The sequence below is a fragment of the Pteropus medius genome, unplaced genomic scaffold (genome assembly GCF_902729225.1).
Source record: "Pteropus medius unplaced genomic scaffold, Ma_sr-lr_union100, whole genome shotgun sequence".
Taxonomy (NCBI): Eukaryota; Metazoa; Chordata; class Mammalia; order Chiroptera; family Pteropodidae; genus Pteropus; species Pteropus medius.
The window spans coordinates 18,961,876-18,987,802 of record NW_024349519.1 but is presented as its reverse complement, the minus strand read 5'-3'; the positions used below and the strand labels follow the sequence as shown (position 1 = coordinate 18,987,802).

Here is a 25,927-nt window from a genome sequence, read left to right as displayed (position 1 = left end):
CTTATGAATCTTCTAACAATACTTTTTTTTCTTCCTCAGACTTAAGGTACAATGCCCAGGCCTAGAGTAATTACAGTAACAAGGTTAGGTGAATCACAAAGACTGGCTCCTGATTTATAGGCAGGAATTATATGTATTTTTCAAGTAAATCAGGTCATTGGAAAGTACAATTACCTGGCTTATGGAAAATTCAATATAGGTTGCAGTGCCTCCATTACATATGACATTTCAGTCTGTAAATATCACATTGCAGTCAGAGAACTAATATGGGGAGCCCTCACCTCATTGAGGAACAAGTTACTGAGCGTGAAATGCCAACAGCTATATCCCAAAAGAATGTTTAAATAGATTCAGACAACATCACAGGGAAGAGATGTCAGGATTTGTGGAACATATTTGTCCACTGATCTATGGCTGAGTTCAGGGCCCTGAAAAGGTATTAAGCATAAGTTCTCCAGAGGCAGAGATCCCTATTTGAGCCTAGCATGTTAAAAGAATATTCTAAGTCAACTTAAAAATGTGATTCTTATTCTTTTACACAACTATGTGCAAAAGGACATACGCTTTGGAGCTTTTTATTTAGTGGTAATAAATTTCTAATTAATATATTTTCATAATTAGTCGAATGGCATTTTTTAATTATCTTTTGGTAGTGAATAAACTTTCATAAAAAGTTTGAAAACTTTAAAAACTAAGGTTAAAAAAGAAAACTATAGTCATCTATGAAACTTCTATTCAGATATTTGGTATTAATATTTTGATCTTTCACATTTTATTTTAAAGCCTGTGAAGAAATATACACATATTTTAATGGTGTTATACTGCATAAATTTTTCATAATGTTTTTATATCATTAAATATTCATTTAACGTTTTTAATGATTGCATATGTTCTGTCACATGGTCATTGCATAATTAACTTTTTATTTTTAGACATTTCTATCATTGCCAGTTTTACTTACATACATATATCCTCACACACATCTTGATTATTTTCTTAGGATAAATTCCCGAAAGCCAAATTGTTATACAAAGAATAAACACATTTTAAAGATTTTTAAAATTCATGTTGCTATATATTGCTAGCAATGTATGAAAAAGCCCATTTCCCAGGAACTCCACCACTGCCAGCATCTCTTTTAATGTGTCCAACTCTTCCTAAAATAGTCAAATGCAAGTTATATTTAGATGTGCTTTAATGTTGTTAGGCCTTAGTCACATCTCAGGATGTCATGTGCTTAGTTTCTTAGCAATTTCTCTTCCAATTTCTTTCTGAACTTCAAGCGACAGTAGTGAATAAAAGAGGCATCCCTTTTTATTAGGGTGCAAAAACATTCTTTCCAGCGTTTGCACGTATTAAAACAAATAGATCATTACTCTTTTGAATTCTACTATACAGATATTAAGAGTTTTTTTTGTTTTCCTGTTCCTGAAGGAGTCTGAAAAAAATACATTCTTCTTTTCCATTGCCTTCAGATTTGTTTTTCTCTTACCATTTTCACTGAGGGGAAAAAAATCTGAAATTTATATGAGTGGTATTTATGGAATTAAACCTATGCTACCTATGTAAATTATCTCAGAGCACAGCAAAAAAAATTTAATGGGCTTCATAACATGATTTCTTTATTATTATCATCATAGTCAATGCATTTTTATTAATCATATAACATGTATGGGGCATGGTACTAAATCTCAGGAATTAAAAAAAGAAGATGGAATGGTCCTTATCTTCAGTTGATTTAGTCATTAGTAGTAGAGGAAAAATGACACATATATAAAAAGATAAATCCTAATGCACAGTAACAAATCCTAATTGACCGGAAGAGTCAATGCCTTTGGAGTTCAGAGAGTGATTACTAAAAATTGGGATAGCTACCTTAAGAGTATTTGTTCCCCATTTTGAAGGAGGACTAGAACTTTAAGACAGAGGAGGGTGTTCCAAGTGGAGGTTACAGTGCTCACAAAGGTGAGAATGCACATGGCATTTTCAGAGTGATAAAATACCAAATGAGCCAGAGCATTTTATTCAGTATTACAGTAGTAGAAAAATCTGAAGTGTTCAGCTGACCTGGAAGATCCAGGTAGGCCTAAAAGAGGTCCATTGGAAATAGAAAACCATTCGATGTTTTATGAGAAATGAACTTACAAATAATTTAGGAAATTTTATAAGGTACTACCATGAAAAATGTTTGTACCAGCATGAGATATATATGACCTGGACTAGACAGTTGCAGAAGAAATTGAAAACAGGCATGATGCTAGAGCCATTAGAATAGAAATGTCAACAGAATTTGGCAACTAATTCATTATAAGGATAAGAGACTATTAAAAGTTCTGTGCTTGCACTAAGGACTCATAAATGAATGAGCCTGCCCTCAACCGTGTACAAAGTAGAGTCCCATAGAGAAGGATGTGATAAACTGTACAAGGACTACTAAGTGGCTAGAACATCTTCATGGGTATATTGATGCTTGAGCTTTGACTTAAGGATGAACAGAATTTTCCAGATGGGAGAGGGGGAACTGTAATGACAAGGATAAAAGAGGGGGAAGATATAACTCAAAATTTTAGACCTACCTGATTGCAGAAAGATGATAACACAGACTACAAAATAAAAGTCAGGCAGTAGAGATGTTTTAGGTGGAAATAGAATTCAATTTGGACATTCTTCAACAAATATGTAAAATGTGCCCACCGATCTGGAGGCACTGGGTACATAACAATGAACAAAACAGGCAAAAATTTTCTGCTTTAATGGAATTTACATTTTAGTATTTGGAAATAAATACATAATTAATGTTATAGTATTCGCCAAAGAGTTTTGTTTTATTATGATGTTTGTTTTCTGTTTTTCTTTCTTTGTTGTCATTCATAACAATAAGACAAAATAGGTACACAAGAAAGCATAGGTGTCCAGTATCTGACTTAAGTCATCACTTAGGTAACAAAATGTGCCAAGTAACTATTCTCTTAAAGACTTCAGACTGTCCTCAAACTGACCTTGATGTCTGCAAGCTTCAGACAAATGGTTTAGTAATTGAGAGCAATAAATTAGAGTTGATCACATTTAGTTAAGAGAAAATAAAGTCAGTGTGCTAAAGCAAGCTGACCTTCTAGTTTTGCATTTTTATTGCACCTTTTCTGCTTTCCATCTGTTTGATGCAGTGCTAGATCTTCCGACCTTCGTGGTACTTCATGAGATGTGTCTGGACTATAGTTCTTACTAGATATCATTACTAGAGTGTTCAAAAAGAGAAAATTATTGGAAAAGTATTTGCAGATCAGAAATAAGAGTTTGAGTGACTACCCTTGGAAGTGAAATTCTTGTTGCAATTAAAATGTTCAGTTTAAATGAAGAAAAAAATATGTAACCTGTTTAAGCATTACATTTCAAACTGCCATCAGGTAGAGTTGAGAGATATTAATACCATTTTTTCCTTTACACTGTAGCTGCATAGTATTCATTTCACCCTTCAGTAACCTGATATGCTGAAAAGAGACTGAATATTAAAGACTTAAAAGCTTTCTGACCTCCATACTATTGGGAGCCAGTTTTCAGAACTCACCTGACTGCAAGAAAAGCATTCAGTTAGTTCCCATAAAAAATAATTTTGGAGTTTTGTTTATTTGTTTATTCATTTCTCTGTTTTTCAGAGTTGCTGTAAGCAGTCCTTCAAGTTTTAAATTATGCATATTAATTTTTAATGAAAATTTATTTATTTAAAATTAGCTGTTCTAACCAGAGCCCTAGTTATATATTTAATCATATCAAAGCAATATATCAAAATCCTATCAAAACAGTGTGGTGCCAAAAGTTATCTCTAGGCACTTCCAGGAGTTTGGACATAAATGAATCTAATTCTTCTGATGGAGCAAGATGATGTCAACCTGAGATGCCCATAAACTGCCTTTGGAATAGGGTTTCAAATGCTAAATACCTCCATAAATTTAGTTCAGCAACAAACATTTATTGTGTCTAATGGGTGCTAAATCTTAACAACAGGCATATGCAATCCAAAAATGAATAAGGCACAGTTTTTCTCAAGAATTTATACTCTAGTAAAATATAGCCTAGTAAAAAATTAAATTATTTTTGTTTATTTATTATAAGATACTTTAGATTTCTGATTTTCATTATGATCTGGCCAAAACTCATTTAAACATATTCTATCCCAAAGTTAATCATATAAATCATCAGGCCTCCATTTGGTGAAAATTTACTTCATAAATGCATGGCTAAATTATAAGCAAAAATTTTCATACTATTTTAGAAAATATGTGAGATATTCTATAATTTACATTTTATAGACAAGAAAGCTGGCAGAGATCTGACTTAAACCCATTTCAAAAACCTAGTTAAAAGGACTTTCAACTGCAATCTACATGAGAATATAGAATATGGAAACACAATTATTATTTGGTGCCAGTGATCATCTTAATTAATTGTAGGATTATTATTTTATTTTATGCACTGAGGTTAGAACTCATTCTCTGTTATCTTGACATTTATCATGCATTATGTCATATCATTATCAATTTAATAGATATATCTACTTCATATTAGTTTTCCAGATCAAGAGATTCGTAAAGTGGCAGTTCAACAATTAGACAACCTCCTGAATGATGAACTACTGGAATATCTCCCACAGCTGGTTCAGGTAAGAACAGCAGAGTTGCTAAAGGATTCCAGGATTTTAGCTAATAATTCTCTTTAGAAAGTTCCCAGTGAATCAACAATAGATTGCTTAAAGTGATATTGCAATTTGGCCAGCCAAGGGGCTAAATTATAGCTCATATGTCAACACGGGTAATGCAGACATTCTCTAGCCAAAATTGGTACAGTTACAAAAAAAGGTATATAAAAGCCAAAAAGGAAATTAAAAAAAAAAAAAAAAAACTTTACTTATTAATTAGAACTGGAAAAAAAAATAGGAATGCTTGTGATGAAATCTTTTTTACCTGAAAATGTAAAATGATAAAAAAATTAACCAGATAAATGTTATGCAGAAAATAGTCTTTTGTTGGCAACTCCTCATAATTTATGTTTCTTGCCTTTCCCTTAGAGTATTGTAATACTGAATATAAATCTTATAAAAGTAGTTTCATAAGATAGTGCCCAAATTCTTTCACCAGATAATACATTTTAGTGATATCAAATATCACGATGTTGGAGTAATTTTTGAAAACAATATGAATTTATCTAGCAATATGAAGAAAACTGATTTAGTCTGAATATTTTGAAATATAAACAATTAATGTTTTACAAAAAAACATGTAAAGGAATGAAAATCCAAACTACAAATGATATTTCTTTTTGCCAAGTTGACTATATACTGAGTGCTAAATTGGTCTAAAATAATGGCCTTTATGTTTTTTGGCTTTTTAAAAAATTTATTTAACTCAGGTGTTTTCTTGTCTCAAAAGTCAGGTATTAGTTATATGCTATTTTAAATGTCAGGTGCCTCAGTTTTTGAATATCTAAGATAAAAAACTCTGAGACTAATGGGGAAAACCTCTATTGTTAGAGTGGAATATCATGTTATTTTGCAAACAATATGCACTTTTCTGAAGGCTTCCTAGTAAGCTGGTTTTGAAATAGCTGTGCCCTACAGCTACTTATATTAATCCTTATAGCTGTTACTTACCTAGATTTGCCAGGATAATGTAGTGAAAATAAAGATTAATCCAACCTATAGCAATACTATTCATCTTACAGCTCCTCAGTATGGGCAGCATGGTATATCTAATACAACTCAAAAAAGTAGGCTTCTACAAAAGTTTATAAAGATTAAACACATTTGAAAGCCCCAATATGAATCAACACACTTGACACTAGGAATATCACTGAGAGTCATACACCTAGAGATCCAGTCTTTTAAGACAAGCTGTGCACAGAATTCAACATAGCAAATACACAGAGGTAAAGTTAGGTAAAGTTGCAACTACCCTCTAATTAAAAATAAATACTGTAAAATGTTTTGAGTTGGAAAGAATGCATAATGTGACTATACAATAAATAAAAACTGGGAAGAATTTTTAGAACTTTTGTTGTGGAGTTTTCCCTGAAACTTCCAAGCTCTACCTGATATTAAAACTTTTCAAGACATAAAAAAATCCTGCCCTGTTGATTATTTTCTGGAAGCATGTTATTTTGTTATGTGTGATCTTGTCAGAAGTATGCAGGCTATATTAAAGCAATAAAAAAGGACTCTATGGCCATAATAAAAACAGAAGCTATGGTTCATAGCTAGGAATCAATTTTAAGACACAGACCCAGAAGTTACTGCAAGCCAGAGGTCATAACCATGCAGGTAGTTTCTAAGAACAGAGTTGATAATTATGCAATGTGCACCCGAAAAATTGCCTATATCCTAGGTGGTGAGGTAGGATTTAGGGGAAAATTGTATCAGTAGAGAAAATGATGTAGGGAATTTGGAAGCAAGGAAGGCAATTCAAGATCAATGTGTAATCACTGGGTTCAAGAAGATATAATGGGGAAATCTAAGGATAAAGCTAAAAACAGAAGCATGGAAGTAAATTCTGAGACATTCCTCCTGCTCATATGCTCATAGGATATGCTCACTATGAGGGTATAAACACAACCCATGACGTACTCAGGCCAGTATTAGCAAGTGAAAGAAGGCCATAACTACAGTTTAAGATAACATATATCACAGTCTTCGTACATTCAGACAGCTACAAGAATTTATGCAAATTTTCTGAAATCATCTTTAGCACTGTCACACCTTAGGAATTCATAAACTTTCCCATCCTTGAGGATGGTTATATATTGAGGCATTTCTTTAGGTGTGTATGTGAATGAATGATGTATCCACTTTTTTCTGCTGTGTGTACTGTAGTACAAAGATAGCTTAAACTCTGAGTGTGTGTATGTGAGTGTGTGCACGTAAAACTTAAATGGCTTACTGAACAACTAAGAATAGAAGTTTTCCCTCTCAAGCAGGAATGAGCATTTTTATGACGAGAACCTGGTTTTTATTTTAAAATGGATTCATATTCCTGGGATGATGGTAGGGGCACAGGTACTGACTGCTGATGGTGAAGCCTCTGCAGAGTGCAGGTGGGGATCTGAATTAAGTCTCTAAGGATATCAGGAGCTGTTATCACTGTCTTCAGGTTAATACTGATATATCAGTTAAAGTTTTGGGTGTGCATAAACTTCATCTCCAAAAGAGTAGAAATAGGTATTGATTAATCATGCCATTCTTATACCTAGGACATTGTTCGTGATACTATATTTTTGTGCTAGTACTCTCTTCTTAGGTGTGGTATAACTCTACAACCACCTGTTCTTTTTTTATTAAGCACCTACTCTTTTTTTATTATCCTGTGATACTAAAGCATAAATAAGGAAAGGAAACAAGACTGCACAAATCTAAATTGTGTGATCCATGTATGCCATTATTAGTTAAATACCAACTAATAAAGTTATCTAAATATATTATTACCTTTTGTTAAAATATTTGTTGTTTTTCCTTGGTCTTTTTTCAAGCCTCTTAAGTCCCTCTGTATTCTGCCGTGATTCTGTTACTGAGAACTTGTGAAGTAATTATATCTCTTACTTCAGGCTGTCAAGTTTGAATGGAACCTTGAAAGTCCTCTGGTGCAACTCCTGTTACACCGCTCATTGCAAAGCATCCAGATTGCCCACCGTCTTTACTGGTAAGGTTAACTAGGATAAAACACGATGTCTTTTTTTATTGTCAACTTCTAACTGTGAGGCAGATTTAAAAGAAAATTTCTTTACTTTGTAATTGATATAAACCTCCACTTAAAATTTGAGTCTTTGTCAAGGTTATTTTTATTTATGTGTGTAATTTAACTGTCATCTTCAAAATCTTCCTTTTGTACTGTTGCTGCTATTTAAATCCAATACGAATTTTTAATCTGGATGATACCTTTTCTACAGCTTTAAATCACAAAGGTTATTTGTGATCATATCTGCTACTAGAAGATTTTAATTTATAATCTAGTTATAAGATTATGGATATTTTAGAAAATTGTGTGTTTTAAAAGTAATTTCTGTACAAATTTAGTTATAAATAGTGGAATCTAAAGGTTAGCATATACTCTTTATGTCGAAAGTTCCTAGGACACTAAACTTTTCCCTAATCATAAATTTGGAATATTATTATTAGAGAAATAGACTTATTTTAGAGATACCAGAATTTCTTTCATCATTATCTACTCTTGATCCTCTCAAACATAATGGTCTTTGGATGCTGTTCTTCCTACCTTTCTTTCATTACTAAATCTGTAGATTCAATTTCATAGTGAAAATTTAATGATTGAATAAATTAGCTATTGAATGAATCATAGGATTATGTTGCCTGGGCCAATTTGTGTACATGCAGACTTGTGACAGAAACAGGTAGAAGGGGGCTGCTTGAGCAGTCAATATTCCTTGATGCCAAACCAGAACTGGCAAGGCTAGAGCAAATTCTGGAGATTGGCCCAATCAGATACTAGGCGATGGATATCACTAATGAAGTCAAAACTGTATTGGAGAGAAAATGCAAACAAAGTCAGGGACTAACCTGAGATAGAAATAAGGGCCTGAAGAACAAGCTCATGCAGCAGTTACTGGTGGACTAGTTGCAAAAATCACAGAGTGAATTAAGTCTGTCTTATAGCAGAAGGCCTTTCCAAGGTGGCACACAGTATTAAAGGAACATATTCTATAAGTTTTAATATGCTACACATAAAATTGAGATGATACAATCTGCTCATTCATTTTCTAAACAATCTACCCTAAACTTTTTTTTATCTAGAATTTTGGGACAACTTATCAAACTCTAAATAAAGCAAAATAATGTGGAATTTTGTAATATGCGATTTGAGGCTACACATATCCCTCTCAGCTCCTCTCTTAAATATATCTCCCTTGGTGCCTGAACTTTTCTCATTAGTGAGTGACTTCTTTTTCCTGCCCAGAAGTTCTTTTCTCATATGAAAAAATATATATATTTAGGACATAATGCTTATAATGAATTAGTTTATCATCTGTTTATTTATGTGACTAACATTGAAATGCTAGACACTCTTGAACTATTAAGAATAAAACAGAATGGTCCTTGCCTAAATAAGCTCACAGGCTAACCACACATTAGCATCCAGGCAGCAGGAAAGAACCCACTGGCTACATGGCAAGGACAGAGTAAACAAAGGGAACAGACAAGAAATTCTGTCCATTTTACAGTTTTGCCTATAACTTGTTCCAAATACAACTTCTAATCAGAAAGGCAAGGCTGGCCATCAAGTAAATAAAAAAGTCTAAATGTGTGCTCCCATTCTGTCAGAGTTAGGCATACAAATGAATGCACAAATGAATGCACAAAGGAGGTAAATGCCCTCTCTGCTTTGATGTCTGAAACATTCCCTGAAGAAAGAGTAAAGAGCTGTAGATTAGGGAGTTATCGCAGTGTAATAGAGCACACATGATACAGAATCAATAAGAGGCTTTAAAGTCTCAATTCTTTACCTTCTAGAATCATTATATTGCTACTAATTCACCTTTTCACCTTTACAATGCAATAAATAATAAATTTTCGCTTCACTTTTTTGTAAGAGAAAGATATGTCTTGTTGTCATTTCATATTGATCTGTTATAATCATCTTTCCTCCTGCTGTTCTCAGTATATGCCAGACAAAATCCCTACAATAAGCAATTCGCTCAACTATCAATAGCTGTTCTCTACCCAATCAACCTGAAAAAAAGGGTTGGATATTTGTAAGAAATACAAGAAAAATTGCATTTTACATAATGATCTCTAAAATCTCTTAGCACAGTTTTCTAGTTAAGGCATAATAAGGGGCCAGTTGTTTTTGTCTTTTATTTCTACTTTATGTGGTTGAGGTTTTATAAAGTTCTTTTAATAAAAGGATTTTTAAAAACAGAATACAATTTTTAAATTAACTTTCTAATATCATTTAAATCTATTACTGCTATTAAATATACAGGAAAATAGAATCTGATACACAGTTCCACCACAAATCCATGCAAAAACCAGGAATAGAGCTCCAGCTTAAATGTATTTCTAGTTTAAACCATTTTCCCTTCAAATTCTTCTATTTTGTTTAAAAAAAAAGTGAAGAGTTATAAAAATGAACATTTCGTATATATGTACTGACCTCTAATGTTGAAATGTAAACCATATCTGGCCTTTGGGAACTGACTTTCTAATCCACTCTAGTAATTTTTCATTATAAAAGCCACATGCATTTACATCACCACTTCCTTAGATAGTAATCAGATTTCCCTATAATATTATCAGTCCTCTCTGTTCTAGTTTATGCTAAAGATTTGGAGTAAGGCCTTGAAAAATGGCATTATATTGCTTATTTTTCATTGTTTCTCAATCAGACTACAGCTTTGCTCTAGCCAACAAAAAATATGGTCAACAAAAAGGGATTCTGTTGAAAAATCGCTTTTGTCTTCTAATAATATTTGAATTTGACTTCCAAAATGAATATATGAACATATATTCCTTGAGTTACAGGATCGGGGAATCAAATGGAACCTTAGAAATCATCTACTTAATATTTTTCCCCCAAAAAAGGGATTTTAATAAGTTAAATGATTTATCCAATGACAGTTATCTAGTTGGTTAAAGACTTCAGATTAAAATCTTTTCCCATGACATATCATGTCTAATTCAGATCTCTCTCTAAGTCAACATCTACTTTTAAAAAATACAACTCAAATTCATAAAATGTTTTTTTCTATCAATAATTACGAACTCATTCAAGTACTGAAAAGGTGGCTTTTTCTTAACTTGAAGGCAAAACTGAAAAAAAAAAAAATAGCCCAAATTGAGATCTTTAATAGCTCAAAATTTTTGCCATTAGGTATTGGGGCGACCCACAAATGCTGTCAATTATCATATTAATTAATAAGTATGTGCAATAAGCTCCCCAAAAATGTATACTTGAAGGAGTTTTGAAGGAAGTAGTAGATTTTTCCCAGAATCTTTCTTTTATAGTTCCTAATTCATACGTAAAACACTGTATTTGCTCTTAGTTTTACTTTTAGACCATTACTGATAAGAATACAATTACTGAGTAATTTACTTAGTAGAATTAGTTTTCACTTATTTTTAATAAACATTATTAAAACCAAGACTCAGTTTTCTCAGAAACACTAATTAAGCAACTAGCAATATGCTACTGAAATTCAAGTCAGCCCACTTCATCAAGTTAAATGAGTTAGAAAATAAATTCCTATAGTCCAGACCAGAACTTGGCAATAATAAAATGTAAGCAAAATCAATCTTTAGTTTTCTTCTAAGTGAAAATACCCAACAAGCAATTGGATATAAATATCTGAACAGCAGGAGGAAGATCTAAATTGGCAAAGGAAAATTGGAACATACCAGTACATCGATGATACTTGTCAGGTTTCCATCTTATGGTTCAGTCATCTCCTGAATTTGGAGTTTTCACCTGTATTCCCTGAACTCACATTTGAGAGAGAGACAGAGAGAGAGAGACAGAGAGAGAGAGGAGCAAGAGAACAGAGACAGAGACAGAGAGACAGAGAGACAGAGAGAGAGAGAAAAGGAGGAGGGAAGGGGATGGAGGGAGGGAGGGATGCAGAGAGAGAGAGGGAGGGAAGGAGAAAGGATGAGTCAGAGCATCATATCATTTTTAGGTGCCACCTTTTTTCTTTGCCTTTTTTTTCCTCCCAGTTTTATTTATAAATAACTGACATACGTTATATCACTATATAAGTTTAAGGCATACAGCAGGATAGTTTGATTTACACATATTGTGAAATGATTACCACAATAGGTTAACCTAACATCTATCATCTCGTATAGATACAAGATCTCTTGTGATGAGATCTCTTACAATTTGCTCTCTTAACAACTTTCCTATATGTTACATGGTAGTTTTAACTATAGTCATCATATTGTACATTACATTCCTAGTGCTTGCTTATATTGTAACTGGGAGTTTGTACCTGTTGACCTCCTTCCTCCAATTCAGCTGCTTCCATCCCTCCATTTCTGCTAACTACAAGTCTAATCTCTTTTTCTGATTTTGTTTAATTCCACATATAATTAAGATCATACAATATTTGTTTTTCTCTGACTTATTTCACTTGGCACAATGCCTTCAAGTTTCATCCATGTTATCACAAATGGTAAGACTTCTTAATTTTTATAGCTTAATAGTATTCCCTGTGTGTGTATATGTGTATTACAGCTTCCTTATTCATTCATTCATTGATGGCACTTAGGTTGTTTCTATGATTTGGCTATTATAAGTAATGCTGTTATAAACATAGGGATGCAGATATCTTTTCAAGATAGTGTTTTCATTTCCTTTAGGTACATTTTCAGAAGTGAAATTGCCAGATCATATGGTAGTTCTGTTTTTAATTTTTGAGGATCCTCTACACTGTTTTCCATAGTGGCTATACAAATTTACAATTCCACCAATAGTTCACAAGGGTTCCCTTTTCTCCACATCCATGCTAGCATTTATCTTTTGTCTTTTTGATGATAGCCAATCTAACTGGTCTGAGGGTTCATAACACCTTTGCCAATATTTTATAGGGCAGAAATCAGTAACAAGGCCCCATATAACTGTAAGAGAGTGCAGGAATCAGGTGTGTATCTAAATACAGAAACAAAACACTGATGACTCAAGAAATTTGACCATCAAGTGGAAGAGATAGAGGGCATGGGAAAAAAAACAAGTCTCACCATTACATATATTAATTGGTTTTCTTTTCAAAACCTAAAATTGGTCTCAAGAAACAAAAAAAGATTGTTGCCTAACCACTTAAATAAAAATCATCATTTTGACAGACATCCTTTAAAAATGTCTTTCGTCCAACAATTCTATAAATATTTCCAAGAGTTTTAACCTATGGGTATATTTTGTAACTATTTTACCTAGTGGGTTGAATATTAAGATATCTATGTAGCTCTGGTAGGTGATATCTCAGCTCAAGAGTCCAAGATTGAATTACATATTCCTACCCTCTGCTCCTATAATCCCTTCCCCCTCTATTCCCAAATCTTTTTTATAGACAGTGTCCTTGTTTATAGCCACTGCCAGGACACCCAACACAGAAAATCTGGGAAGGATTATTCTTTTTTAATATGTTAGTTTCGGGTGTACAATACAAAGGGCAACATTATTCTTACCCAATAACCTTCCTCATTCAATCAACCCTTAAGACATGATTATTGTTTCCCATAAATACATCTTGAATTTCTCCCCTTTTTCCTATTTTCACATCTAGCACCTTGGCTCAAGCCTTCATTCAGTATCACCTACTTGGACTATTTCAACAATCTCCTAATTGGTTTCTTTCACTTTTATTTTTACCTGTCTCCAACTCATACATCCTCCACACTGCTGTCGGAATAATCTTTATGTAATACAACTTGATTCCTGACTCATAAAGTAGGTTCTAGTTCCTGGGTAGCTCACAGCTGGTTAGCATAATTCCATAATTCCAGTCAGCACTTTCCTACTGACCGGATTTAGAATTATTAGATTATGAAATAAAAATCTATTGTCCCTTAATATGATCTTGCAATAGATTTTTGTAATAGCAACTCTGCCTACCTCTCACTCCCATTTTGTATGGCTTTCTAAATCCAAACATAGTCTTTTCTATTCTCAAGACAATCCAAACTTTCAGAGGTCTTCTAGCCCTGATGATTTTCTACATGGCATTCCCTTCTGCTTGAGATACAGCTGTCCCATTGCTTTTAAAGAGTCCTTTAGGACTCAGCTCAAATTTTATCCTCTTTGAAGATATCTCTGACTTCAGCCCTTACAAACTATCAATACAGTTCTTAACATATTGCACTTTTGCTTACTTCACCATTTCCCTTCTCTCTAACATATTTTGGGCTGCAAGTAACAGAAAATCCTGATTCAACTGGTTTAAACAATATGAAAAATTAATTACCTTATATACCAAGAAATTTCTTAGTAAAATGGTTCCAGAGTTTATTATTGCAGCAGATCACTGATTTTGTCATGACCTAGTTTCTTTGTATCTTTCTACTCTGTCATCCTCAATGTGTTGACTTGTCCTTAGTCCAGTTTACATCATGGCTACAAGAAGACTGTCACAGTTGGCATCACAACCATACATGACACCATGCAACAAAATAAAAGAGGATAATCCTTCTCCAGGAAGAAAATTTTCCTTATAAACCCCATATCAGAGTTTACTTCATATATATCATTTGCAAGAATTGGGTCACATGTCATCCTAAACCAATCACCTGATCAAATGGCATTCAGATTAATTGACTTACCCATTTGGTTTAGAATATTCAGAATTTATCTCTAAACTGGTCATCTTCCCTGAGTGTTTTCATACCTGAACAAAATCACATTCTTCATTCAGGTGTGAAGTGGAGAATAGATTAGGTATAGCTAAAACCCCATGTTCCCTTTCTGGGCTGTGAATCCTATCTTAACCATCTATCCTTAACACAGAACAGTGCATATAGTGCATATAATTGGTACTCAATAAACATTAGTTGAATAAATTTAAGAAATAATCATAGCACATATATTTATACTGCCTATAATTTAACATCTTGATTACTGTACTTAAAACAGCAGGCAACTAGAAGAAGTCCTATTATACTAAATGTATAGAGTTGATCATTGGCATTCTGATAATCACTTCTGCTCTTTTTAAAAAATAGACTCCTCTAGATTGCTGGAATTAGGTGAAGCTGAATTAAATGACTTACAGAAAAATATGATGTTATGGAATAAAAGTTTTTGAAGAGGTATCAGGTGTTAACACTGACTGAATCCACAGCGTGGGGATTTATGCTGACTTAACTATGCTGTTTCTTAAAATCCTGATTGAAAATGAAAGGCTATATCTAGTGATTTGGCAAGAAGTATTTTATAGGGAGACCGTGCCAAGCAGCGGCTTACTATCTCTTAAAATATGATTTTCTATATTAAGACTCTCTGTGAGCATTGGGGAATTACTGAACAGTTTCTGATGTTTGCTGGCTCCTATGTTCTCCTTTTTTTTTTTCCTGGGCTGTGAGAATTTATAGTTCTTTTTGTTTTGTATGAGTTAGTGGCTAAGTTCTTTATAGTCAGGCCCTTTTTTTCTTTCCACATTTGCTCATCAAAAGATTACTCATTGAAAAGGTTGAATGAAAATTTTTGTTACTTTTCTAATTCAATTTTCTATTTCATTTGTGTGCAGTTATTGTAGTTACAAGGGAGAGACAGTTGCTTTATTTTTCTTTGTCTAAAGAAATTCATCTGTGTTACTTTTATTGCAACAAAATCCATACTTGGGTATTTTGATCAAATATTTGTCATGTTTAATAACTTAGAATTCTTGTACTTGTTTTGGCATGTATGATTCATTTTTGACCAGTGATGATTGAACAGCTTGCACAAATAGTGCTCATCTTCCAAGTTGACAGTCTGTTTGATATACCAACCACTCTTGAAAATGTCAGACAATTCGGTGTATCTTGCTTGAATTTAGTCATCTGAAATTGTTAAAGGAAGGAATCCTAATGTACCTGTCATTTTCCTTCTTAAACTGGGCACTATGTACATATATTTCCACAGTGCTATAAACGTCATTAATTTACTAAAATGATGAAACTTCTACTATTTTCTTCCAAATAAAATTTACCCTAACTTTTAGAGAGGCCATTGATCAATAGACTGCTGAATAAATTGGTTGAGGACTCTGAAAATCTCATAAGATTTCATCCAAAGCTTTAATTACTATATATTGTGGGAGGCAGCTGAACAAGGAGTCCAGTGGGCTTCAGTCAACAGTGATAGAAAAGTACATAAGAAGTATATTGAGGAAAGAAAAAGAGTATTATGTTAGTCATCCATTCTCTTATTTATCTCTCTATTCCTCAAGTTTTTATGGAATGCTTATTATATAGATAATTTATAGCTCTTTTGTGAAAGGGATAGAAAATATAAGCAAATTTTAATAAACGTGATTTAAGTAATGTTTTTTTTAAAGCCTACTATTTCAGGCAGTTGCCACAGATGCTAGAGTCTATTTTTAAACTCCATTGTCTCAACAAATTAACTTTGAACATTTCATTCAGTAATTTTAAAATCCTCTTTGATTGGATTATAAGCCCAAATTGAATGTATTTGTTCACAGTTATTTACTCTTTGAAATAGTTGTGCCAAGTGTCCAGAGAACCACTAACCAAAATCAAGGAACTTCAGGAACTAAATTGGTAGTCACATGGTGACTTAGATAATCTTCTGGAATATCTTGCTATCCTTTCTCTGCTATATAGACCAGAATACTAAGGTTTATAAAGTCTAGTAAGCTCTGCATTGAAGAGTATTACAAATAATTCTAATCATCTAACTCGGTTTTCAATACTCTTTCTTGTCATGGCAGTGCTGCCTGTGGTAGACATAATGTAGTTAATGCTAGATACTATGCTAGTCACTTTTTCATATTATTTTACTAATTCACAACAACTCTATTATCTTTATTTTTTCTGGTAAAGAAATTAGTACTCAGGGAAACTAAGTATGCAAAGCTATTAAGTAGAAGAGCCAAAATTTGACCCTGTACCCTATCCACTATGACCTTTCAACCCACTTAAATATTATGAAAATAAACAATAATAATAATAAAAGGCAGAATAATGTAACACTAAGAGAAGAGTTTTTGGAGGAAAACATCCTTGGGTAGAAATTCCAACTCAGGTTTCTATTAGCTGTAATGTCTTGGAAAAATTACTTAATCTCTCTGATCTTTTTCATAATCTATAAAAGATAAATAATTATGCCTAACAGAGTTGTTGAAATAAATTGAAATCATATATATCAATATATTTAATATATATTTAGCACATTAAAGGATATATATTTTTGAATCATTTAGAAAGCATAGGAAGTATCCTCAAAATTCCAGTTCCCAAGGTTATATCTCAAATTAATAATTACATAGAATTCGGATCTTGGATTCTTGACATGTGACTCCTCACTCCTGCCATTGTTCTTTATTTTATTTCAATTCAAATTTATAATTTAATTTTAATATTGGAATCTGAAATGGATGGAGCAGAAGAATCACTATATAAACAACTAGTTTAGAGTCCTATTGAAAAAGTATCTTGAAACATTCTAAGTATCAGAAAAATTGGGAATATGTGAATCATTTAGTTTCAGAGAAATTTAACAGGCAAAAAAAAAATCTAACAACATTCTCAGATTGCCTGTTGATACATGTTTTTACATTTCAACAGCCAAAATCTATGTACTCACATCACTCATCTGCCTGCTAGCACAATTGAGAAAAAAAAAAATATGAGTAGAATTTTTCATCATTACTTTTTCTTCCTTTGGTAATTTTAAAGTGTTATGATTGTGAACTACAAATGCAAAATTGTACTTACTCAAGAAGTTGAAAACTTAAAAGACAAAGAACTTAAAGAACCTCTTACAAGAGCAAGAGAATGAATCAGTGAAGTGTTGCTAATACCACACTAGGAAAGCATTATTGACTATCTAAGAAAAGATAGGAAGTCACTGAAACATCTCATGAAATGGAGAAAATATGATTGGTGGTTATCTTAGATTTGTCCAATATTTAGCAAGATTTTTAAACCTTGAATGATTTATTCATTTGGTGTAAAATTTTTATAATAAACCTTATTACTGAGATAATTTGTTCTTGAAGTGTAATTCATTAATTCAGTTTTCACTTTGAAGGTTATACTTGAAGATATAAGGAGTACGGAGGTCAGGAATTTGTAATTTTAAGATCAAGTAGGAAGGAAAGACCTTATTAAAAGATAGTGTTTGAAAAAAAAGACCTCAATTAAGTTTAAAAAAAAATGAATTCCATAGATATCTAAAGGAAGAGGATATCAGGAAGAGGAAAAAATATATGCAAAAACATTTAGGTCTGGGTTTGGGGTATTAGAGGGAACACAATGAGGCCAGTGTGGCTGGATTAACCTGACCAAGGAGAAGAATAATAGGAAATGAGGTCAGAGGAGAAAACGGTGAAGGTGGGGACAGGTCATATAAAAATTTCTATGTCATTATAAGAATATTGGCTTAATTCTAAGAGATGTGGAAAGTTGTTATAGAATCCTAAGAAGATGAAAGATGTGATTTGAGTTATATTTTAACAGACCGTTGCACTGAAAATTGACTAAAGAAGAGCAATGACAGGAACAAGAAAAACAGGAGGCTAATGCAGTAATCAAAATAGAAGATTCTAGTGGTTTAGACTAGGGTACAGTCTAAGAAGGAGTCAAAGAACCTTGGAGTGAGAAATGGTTGAATTCTCTATTTATTTTTGAAAATAAAACCAATGGAATTTTCTGATGGGTTGGATGAAGGGCATAAGAGAAACAATTAAATGATGATACCAAGGTTGTTACCTGAATGACTGACAGAATAGACTTTCAGGAGAGCATGTTTCTAGAGGTGGGAAAAAGATATCAAGATTAATTTGAACCTATTAAAATCTGAAATATATCTGGATTACAGATAAAAATGAGGGAATTAACACAAAGATGAGGTCTAAAGCCATAAGAATAGATAATGTCATAGGGGAATGAGAACAAATAGAGAGGCAAAGTGCGAATATTTAGCAGTAAAGCCAAAATTTAAAAGTCAAAAGGATAAAGCAGAAGCAGAACAGAAGACTAAAAAGAATCAGCCAGAGATGTAAAAGATATACCAAGTGAGAATGGAATCCTGCAAGACCAAATAAAGTATAAAAAAGGTGATGTGATCAACTTTGTCAAGTGCTGCTGATGATTCAAGTAACAATGAGATCTGAGGAGCACTGTAGAGGTCATTGACAAAGCAGTTTTCAGTGGAATAGAGGTAAAAGCCTGACAGAAATAGATTCAACAGAAAATGGAAGAAGAAGTATCAAAGACGATGATTTTAGAAGTTTTGCTGAGAAGGGAAAGAAGGATATGGGATCGTGAGAAAAATTTTATTTGTTATCAAGATGAAGGAAATAACAGCTTTTTAATATATATTAATGTATAAAATCAAATAAAAAGGGCAACATTGATGAAATAGGAGAAAGTAAAAAAAATTTCTGGTGCAAAGTCATTGAGTAATGATAGGAATTAGAATCTATGGCAAAAGAAATTGGTACACAGAGTCCATACATAGTAACAAAAAAAAAAAGAAGAGTAGATGGGAACAGGTAGATGGGTAGATGTAATGGTAGTTTCTTGCAGAATAAAGGAAACGAGATCATCTTTTGAAAAGAGCAGAGGTGTTGGAGATTTGAGGACAGTAGGCTCATTTGAAATTGCTGCTTATAAATTTAAAATAGGGACAACCAACATGTTTGTTTGTCTTTCTCCTTGACCAAGAAATAGTGGAGAGTTTGATTTAACCAGAAATGCTATTTACCACAGGATATCACGAAGCAAGAAAGGCAAGGGAGTTGAAGGTATACAAAAGTGATAGATAATAATGCGAAACCATAAAATTTAACTTGTGTAAGAAAGGAAGTGAGAACATGAGCTGGGTTAAAGACATTAAAAAGAAGTGATGGTTAATAGGAGCCTGTGTGGACAAAAGATTGTAAACATTGTGGTACTAGTGGCAGTAAACTAGAAAAACAGGAGGGGAGATGGTTATAGAGTAGAATGACTGAAACTAAAATTAATGAGAGTTTGCAAGCATTGATAATAATAAAGTCAAGTATATGACATGAGATTGACTGATATTAAAGATAAAATCATTAAAGAAAAGGGGATTAAGAAACCAAGTCCATAATATGAAACATTTGAGTAAACAGCACAGCATATTTACATTATGTACTTAATATATTAGAAATAATTCTCTATCAAGACACTGAACTATTTAAAAAGAAAATTAAATATACTAAATGTATAAAAGAAGTTCAAAATGTTTAAGAGCATTAAGTTTCTGAGAAGACATTAATCAAAAACATTCCTTACTCTGAAAACAATTGTTCAAATTTGCTATAATATAAATAGTATATGTAGATTGAAATTAAAAGCTTAAGAAAAATTGTTTTTTGTAGTTAAAAACAATAAAATAAATATTAATTTTTAAAGCCAAAATAATTTTTGAAAAATATTTTCTAGACTCAAAGCTGTTTGAAGACACCAGAAGATGAACAGTGTCAAGAACAGTGCTTGGCACATAGTAAACATTCATTAAATGTCATTACTTCCTTCTCCTTTTGGCTGTTTAAACAAGTTAGGACAAAATTTAGCTGACCTCGAATATGCTCTCATAGCATGAATCCTGAATACTAACATGACTCCTGATTCCACCTTTCCTATCTGTATCTTCCCTTTGCATCATTCTCCATATTTAATTTAAATTTTAAGTTTCTACATTGTATAAATAAATAGCAAATATATAAATAGAAAAGCACGTAAACCCTTTTCATTTGATCCTTAACTTTCCCTTTTGACTTCGTTTTCTACTATTTGCTCAATGTACTCGTGTTTGGACTGTATCAACATATCTGCTACTGCTTGGCGATATCCTGACTTCACGCCTTCCTGCCGCCTGAAGATACTAAAATGTTCTTCTTCCCATTTGCCTGCAAAACTCAGCATCGCTCAATATCCAGTTTAAATATCTTCTCTAAATCATCTCCATTCTTTGCTAAAGTCACTTAAGCCTTTTTCTGGATTCTCAAAGTACTTATCAGATTGCCTGGGAATTAACTTTTTAAAGTCTACACTCCTGGCTAAACTTCTTGAAGGCAAGGGTTAAAACCTCCAACAAGTAACCAGTTCAAAATGATTTCCTTGAACAATTTTAGTCAGGAAATAGTAAATACAGAAGATAATCAATGCCCTTAACACTTGAATTCTGTTATTATATAGCACTAACTTCTTGTATTCTGTGTGAGTTCGTTTCCTTAGCTAAAGTCATATATCATGTGTCTCGATTTTCCTGGACTGTCTGACTTTTAGTACTCAAAATCTCATTTCCCAGGAAACCCCCTAATTATGGGCAGACTGGAACTATTGTTCTCCCTAAACCACAATCATAAACAGCATATATCCAGGCCTTATAATGATGGTGTCTGGCACTACGTTAAATATTTTATCAGTGTTAACTCAATCCATACAATAGTCCCACCATTCGGTACTATTGTTATCCCCTTATACAGATAAGAAAAGTTAGATATTAAATAACATGGTCAAGTTCACAAAACTGTTAGTAGGGGAATGAGATTTGAACCAGGCAGTTTGACACCAGAGCTCCCACTCTTAATAATTACACTATGTTGCCTCTCAGAGTCACGGAAGTATTATCAGCATTAGCAGTAACATTAAAAATATCAGTACCAATACCTTCACCATCACTTGCCTTGTGTCTAGGATGTACCAAGTGCTTAACATAGCATCTACAAGTAGGGTTGCCAGATAAAATTCAAGATGTGCAATTAAATTTGAATTTAAAATAAATAATGACTAATCTTTAGTATAAGTATATCCTATGCAATATTTATGACATCCTTGTGCTAAAAAAAGCTATTTGTTAGTTGTCTGAAATTCAAGTTTAACTGGGTGTCCTATACATTTATTTGCTAAATCTGTCAACTCTATGGCAACTTTATCTGCAAGGTAAGTGAATGAGAAAATTAAGTCTCCAAAAAGCTAAACAACTTGTTCAAAGGTAAAAAGCTTTGGGGTGGGATCATAAATGTCTACCTGATACATTTATTTCAATTAATATATGAATATTCACTCATCCATTACCTATATCAGAGGTTCAATAAAGAAACAGTAATGTAATTACTGTAATTATTCATTACAAACAGTAATGAATAACCCAACTAAACATTCTGAGAAAATAAAATTTTAAAATTTTAACTTTAGGTTAAAGTTTCTTTATTGAACCTCTGATATATATTAAATAACTACCTACACCTAAGGTTAAAATTTTAAAATTTTATTTTCTCAGAATGTTTAGTTGGCTGATTCATTCATTCAGTTACTCATCTGTAAAAATACTGTGTCTGGACCTATTTATTTTCTGTGTGCAACAAACTCAATAATCACCTACAGTATAGAAAAAGTCCAAGATTTTCCAGTGATACAGCAAAGGACAAAGCAATAATATACAAGAACAGTGGGCTAGATACATGAAGTACATGCTAGAGACGCAAGTGCCAAGTCCAGCAATGCAGATTATTCTGCTTAAACTCCTGATTTAACTGTTCTTTAAGCTTTGTTTCATTTTAATCTCCTACTTCTAACTGTGCATTTTATTATTCAAAAGAAGCTATACAAATGTAAAACTTAAACAAAATTTTCATTCAATAGTGTGTCTGAATAGCAGTTTCTATTAAGGAAGCAAAAAAAATTGACCAAGTATCAGCAGCGTTTAAGACTTGTACTCCATTAGTTAAAGATATCAGATTAGAATTTAATGTATGATATATTTTTGCATAATAATATACTTAAATGAGAACTTTATTGAAATGAATAGTCACCGCTTCCTTGTTTGAACTGACAATATTAACCCCCAAATTATGAGAAACAACTTTATTCATCTCACCCAAAGACATTTAGTGATACTCATTGATTGTGGAGCACTGTCAAATATTCAGTGGACCAATTTTAAAAGTATAAGAAGTATTATTGCCTTTCCTATAAAGGTTTACATTCTTTCTTAAAAGAATAAGAAAAATATAAACAAGAAATTAAATCCAAACCAATGAAAACATTCATAAAGTAATATTATAATTACTGTAAAACAATTACAATAATCCTCAAGGGAATAGAAAATAAGTATCTTCAGAGTTAGTTGAAATTAGCTGAAGTGTATTCTTGGAAAAGAGATTCTGACACTGTTTTGAGAATGTGATAGATAAGGGAAGTTAAGTAGATTCCAAGAATCTCATACAAAGACAGGCAGAAATAAGAATGGGGTGGCTAGATTAAGTTTCTGAAACCAGGTTCAATATAGGAGAGAAAGGGAGAAAGAGTACCAAATTATAGCATTATAATTCTTCAGATTTACCAACTACATTCACAATTGATTAAGCTATTGAGGAGTACTTCTTTTAAAATGATAAAAGCTACATGTCTTCTTGTGCCATCAATTTCAAATAGGCATCAGTTAGAACAAAATATTTCAGGCTACGAGTTCCTCTGTGTGGTCAATATCTTAATTTTTATTCTGGAATGACTACCTGGAACCTGAACAGATCTTGCAAATTAAGAAATATTAGTATTCAGAAATCAATAGGGTAATTACTCTGCATGAACTTCTGTCTATGTATTTGTGTTTGTGACTGTGTATATATGTATGTATACATGTATATGTGTATCTGTGTATGTTTATGTAATTTTTTCATCAGTAATAAAAGAAAACATATACACATATATTTAATATTTTTATTTTTGTTCAATGTTATGTAAATATATTTTACTTTACTTCATATGCTGTTATGGTTTGGAAAAGTAATGTTTCTTTTCATGCAATAGCACATAAGAAATGAAAAACCATTTCTTGCGTTGTTTGTTTAATTAAAGGAACTTCTAAAGAATATAATGTTTACCCTTTTGTTTCTACAATCATTGGAAATTATTCTATATGTATTGGTAGAAATCCTATTGTCAAAAGTTGAAATTTTGGTTAAAAAAAGTAAAACAGAGGCAGAATGAACAGAAAATCATTTTATGGCACAAGTGACATGATTATAGTAAGAAAATGGCAAATACTAAACTCTATTTCTGATCTCTTAACATCCAATAATTCTAATAATTGTACATGTTATCCCTAATTATTTAGATATAAGAGAGATCCAAAAATTACCTTAAAATAGGTTGGTGAAGTTTGAACAGAAAATATTTTAGAGTGTAATGACCTTCTCCTTGTCACTCAGTAGCTATTTATTTATATAGTTGCCACTTTAGCATTGCCAATTCATGAAGCATTATATAACTATGCAAATATCCACTCCAGGCCTTATTCCTATTCATAACTCTCATACGTTTTAAATGTATTTTATTTGATAAGAAACAAATATCAGCTTTCTCCTTGTCCATCAGAGAATATCAAAGCACTATTCTTTTACAAAATGAATACATAAACGAATCACTGAATATAAAAGCTCTCATTTCAGTAAAATTTATACTTATTCTCCAAATATATTATAAGCCATTTCCTTCTATAAGACTATGCTTGACCTTCAGCTCCCCTTCCTGAAATGACCTCCTGAGTCACAGTATTTACCAGCCCCACCACTAGTATGAAGTCTTACCTGAACGACTTCAATCTCGAGAATTTCTAATTCTGCCAAAATCCTGTATCACGTTTTGTCTTTATCAATTACTTGGTATGTCTATTTCAGTCTTGTATGTAGGCCTGCATCTTATGAATTCTCACTTAGTTTAATATATGTAGCAAATGCTCATCAGTATTTTTATTGAACTGGGGTTGTAAAATCGGGCAGACTAAAAATTTGATAGTGGTTCTGATATCTCCTAGCTGCAAAATTTAAATTCTCCTCACTTCAATTTCCACAATATAGAATGGGAAACAGACTCTGAAATTGCAGATGGAAGTTTAATTGTTATGATTTTTATGAAGGTTTGTCAATATAATTTACATTTTTAATGCACTTATCTTTTAGCAAAGCAATTTTGCTTGTATGTACTTACTAAAAATATAGTAGGACATGTGAAAATGATGTATGAATGATAATATTCACTGTAGCTTTGGATGTAGAAAAAATTCTAAACATAATTATTAGTAGAAAACTGGTTACGGAGGTTTTGTTATACCCATGCTAATAAAACTCTATATACTTTAGAAAGTACTTCATATACTGATTTAAAATTATCTCAAGATGTATTATTGTATTCAGAAAGCAACATGCAACTTGTGTTTATAATATGTTAGTATTCCTGTAAAAAATAAGAAATACATATTTATTAATTTACCTTAATTGCTAATGCATGGAAAATCTCTGTAAGAATACAAAAGAAACCAGTAACGATGGTTTTTCATAGAGAAAATGGGTACACAGAAAGAAGAGTGGAAGACTAAAATTTCATATAGCCCCATTTACATCTATTGGATTTTGTGATGCATTACCTATTCAAAAGAGTTAAAGAAGTAGAAAATTATTTTTTAAACTTATAGTTAGTCATGCTTTAGGGCAGCAACAACAACAGACTGCATAATCTTTTTGTACCTTTTTGTAAAACACAAAACCTGACACTGGCAATCTTCCGCTTAATTATTTTATCATACAGAAGGGAATAAAATTTTTCCAGATATCTCCTTTTGTTTCTCTAGACCCATCCTCCATCCTCCATCCTCCTCCCTGCTCCTGGAGGCTGACCATGGACAGCTCTCAGAGTCTCTTGCCTGTGGCCTCTTGGTTGGACACGGCCAGTGAGTAGCCCTAGCAGAAGATTACAGGGAAAGAAGAAAGTGCAGTTAGGTGTATATTCTCTGCCTCCACCTCTCTGAGGTTCTCTTTAGTTGGCTGTGCCTTCGCCACTCCTTTCATGGCCACCAACTCTCTCCTGAGGTCCCAAAACACCTCGCACTCCTCAGGCCTAACAGTGTTGACATTTCCACCATTACTGGCCCCAACTTACTGCCTACTCATGGTTGTTTCCCTCCACCCTACCCACACCTTTTTTCATAGTTGCATTACGCTTTCCTCAAATTATTTAAATGGGCATCATTTCCTCTTTGAACTCTGACTGTTACAGTAAAGGAAGTAAGTTGTGTTGTTGGTGATGGTTTTTGTTTTGCTATAATTAATATAGGAAAGAGGAAAAATAAATATGTAATCATTGACATAAACCATATATAAGAACATCATGGTTAGAGAATTTTATGTTAATTTCAAAAATATATATATATGTGTATTAAAATAGAGTCTTTATTCGAAACAAAGT

The 25,927-nt window shown here is 32.5% G+C and overlaps 1 protein-coding gene across 3 annotated transcripts in view; it reads left to right on the top strand.

Annotated features, from left to right (window-relative positions):
- PIK3C2G (phosphatidylinositol-4-phosphate 3-kinase catalytic subunit type 2 gamma) overlaps nt 1–25,927 on the top strand; it is a 275,531-nt gene that overhangs the window by 112,186 nt on the left and 137,418 nt on the right. For all 3 annotated transcript variants that reach the window (XM_039882575.1, XM_039882574.1, XM_039882573.1), the window contains 2 exons: nt 4,564–4,657; nt 7,588–7,682. In XM_039882575.1, coding sequence (XP_039738509.1) covers nt 4,564–4,657; nt 7,588–7,682 — 189 coding nt within the window. The remainder of the gene's footprint in view (nt 1–4,563; nt 4,658–7,587; nt 7,683–25,927) is intronic.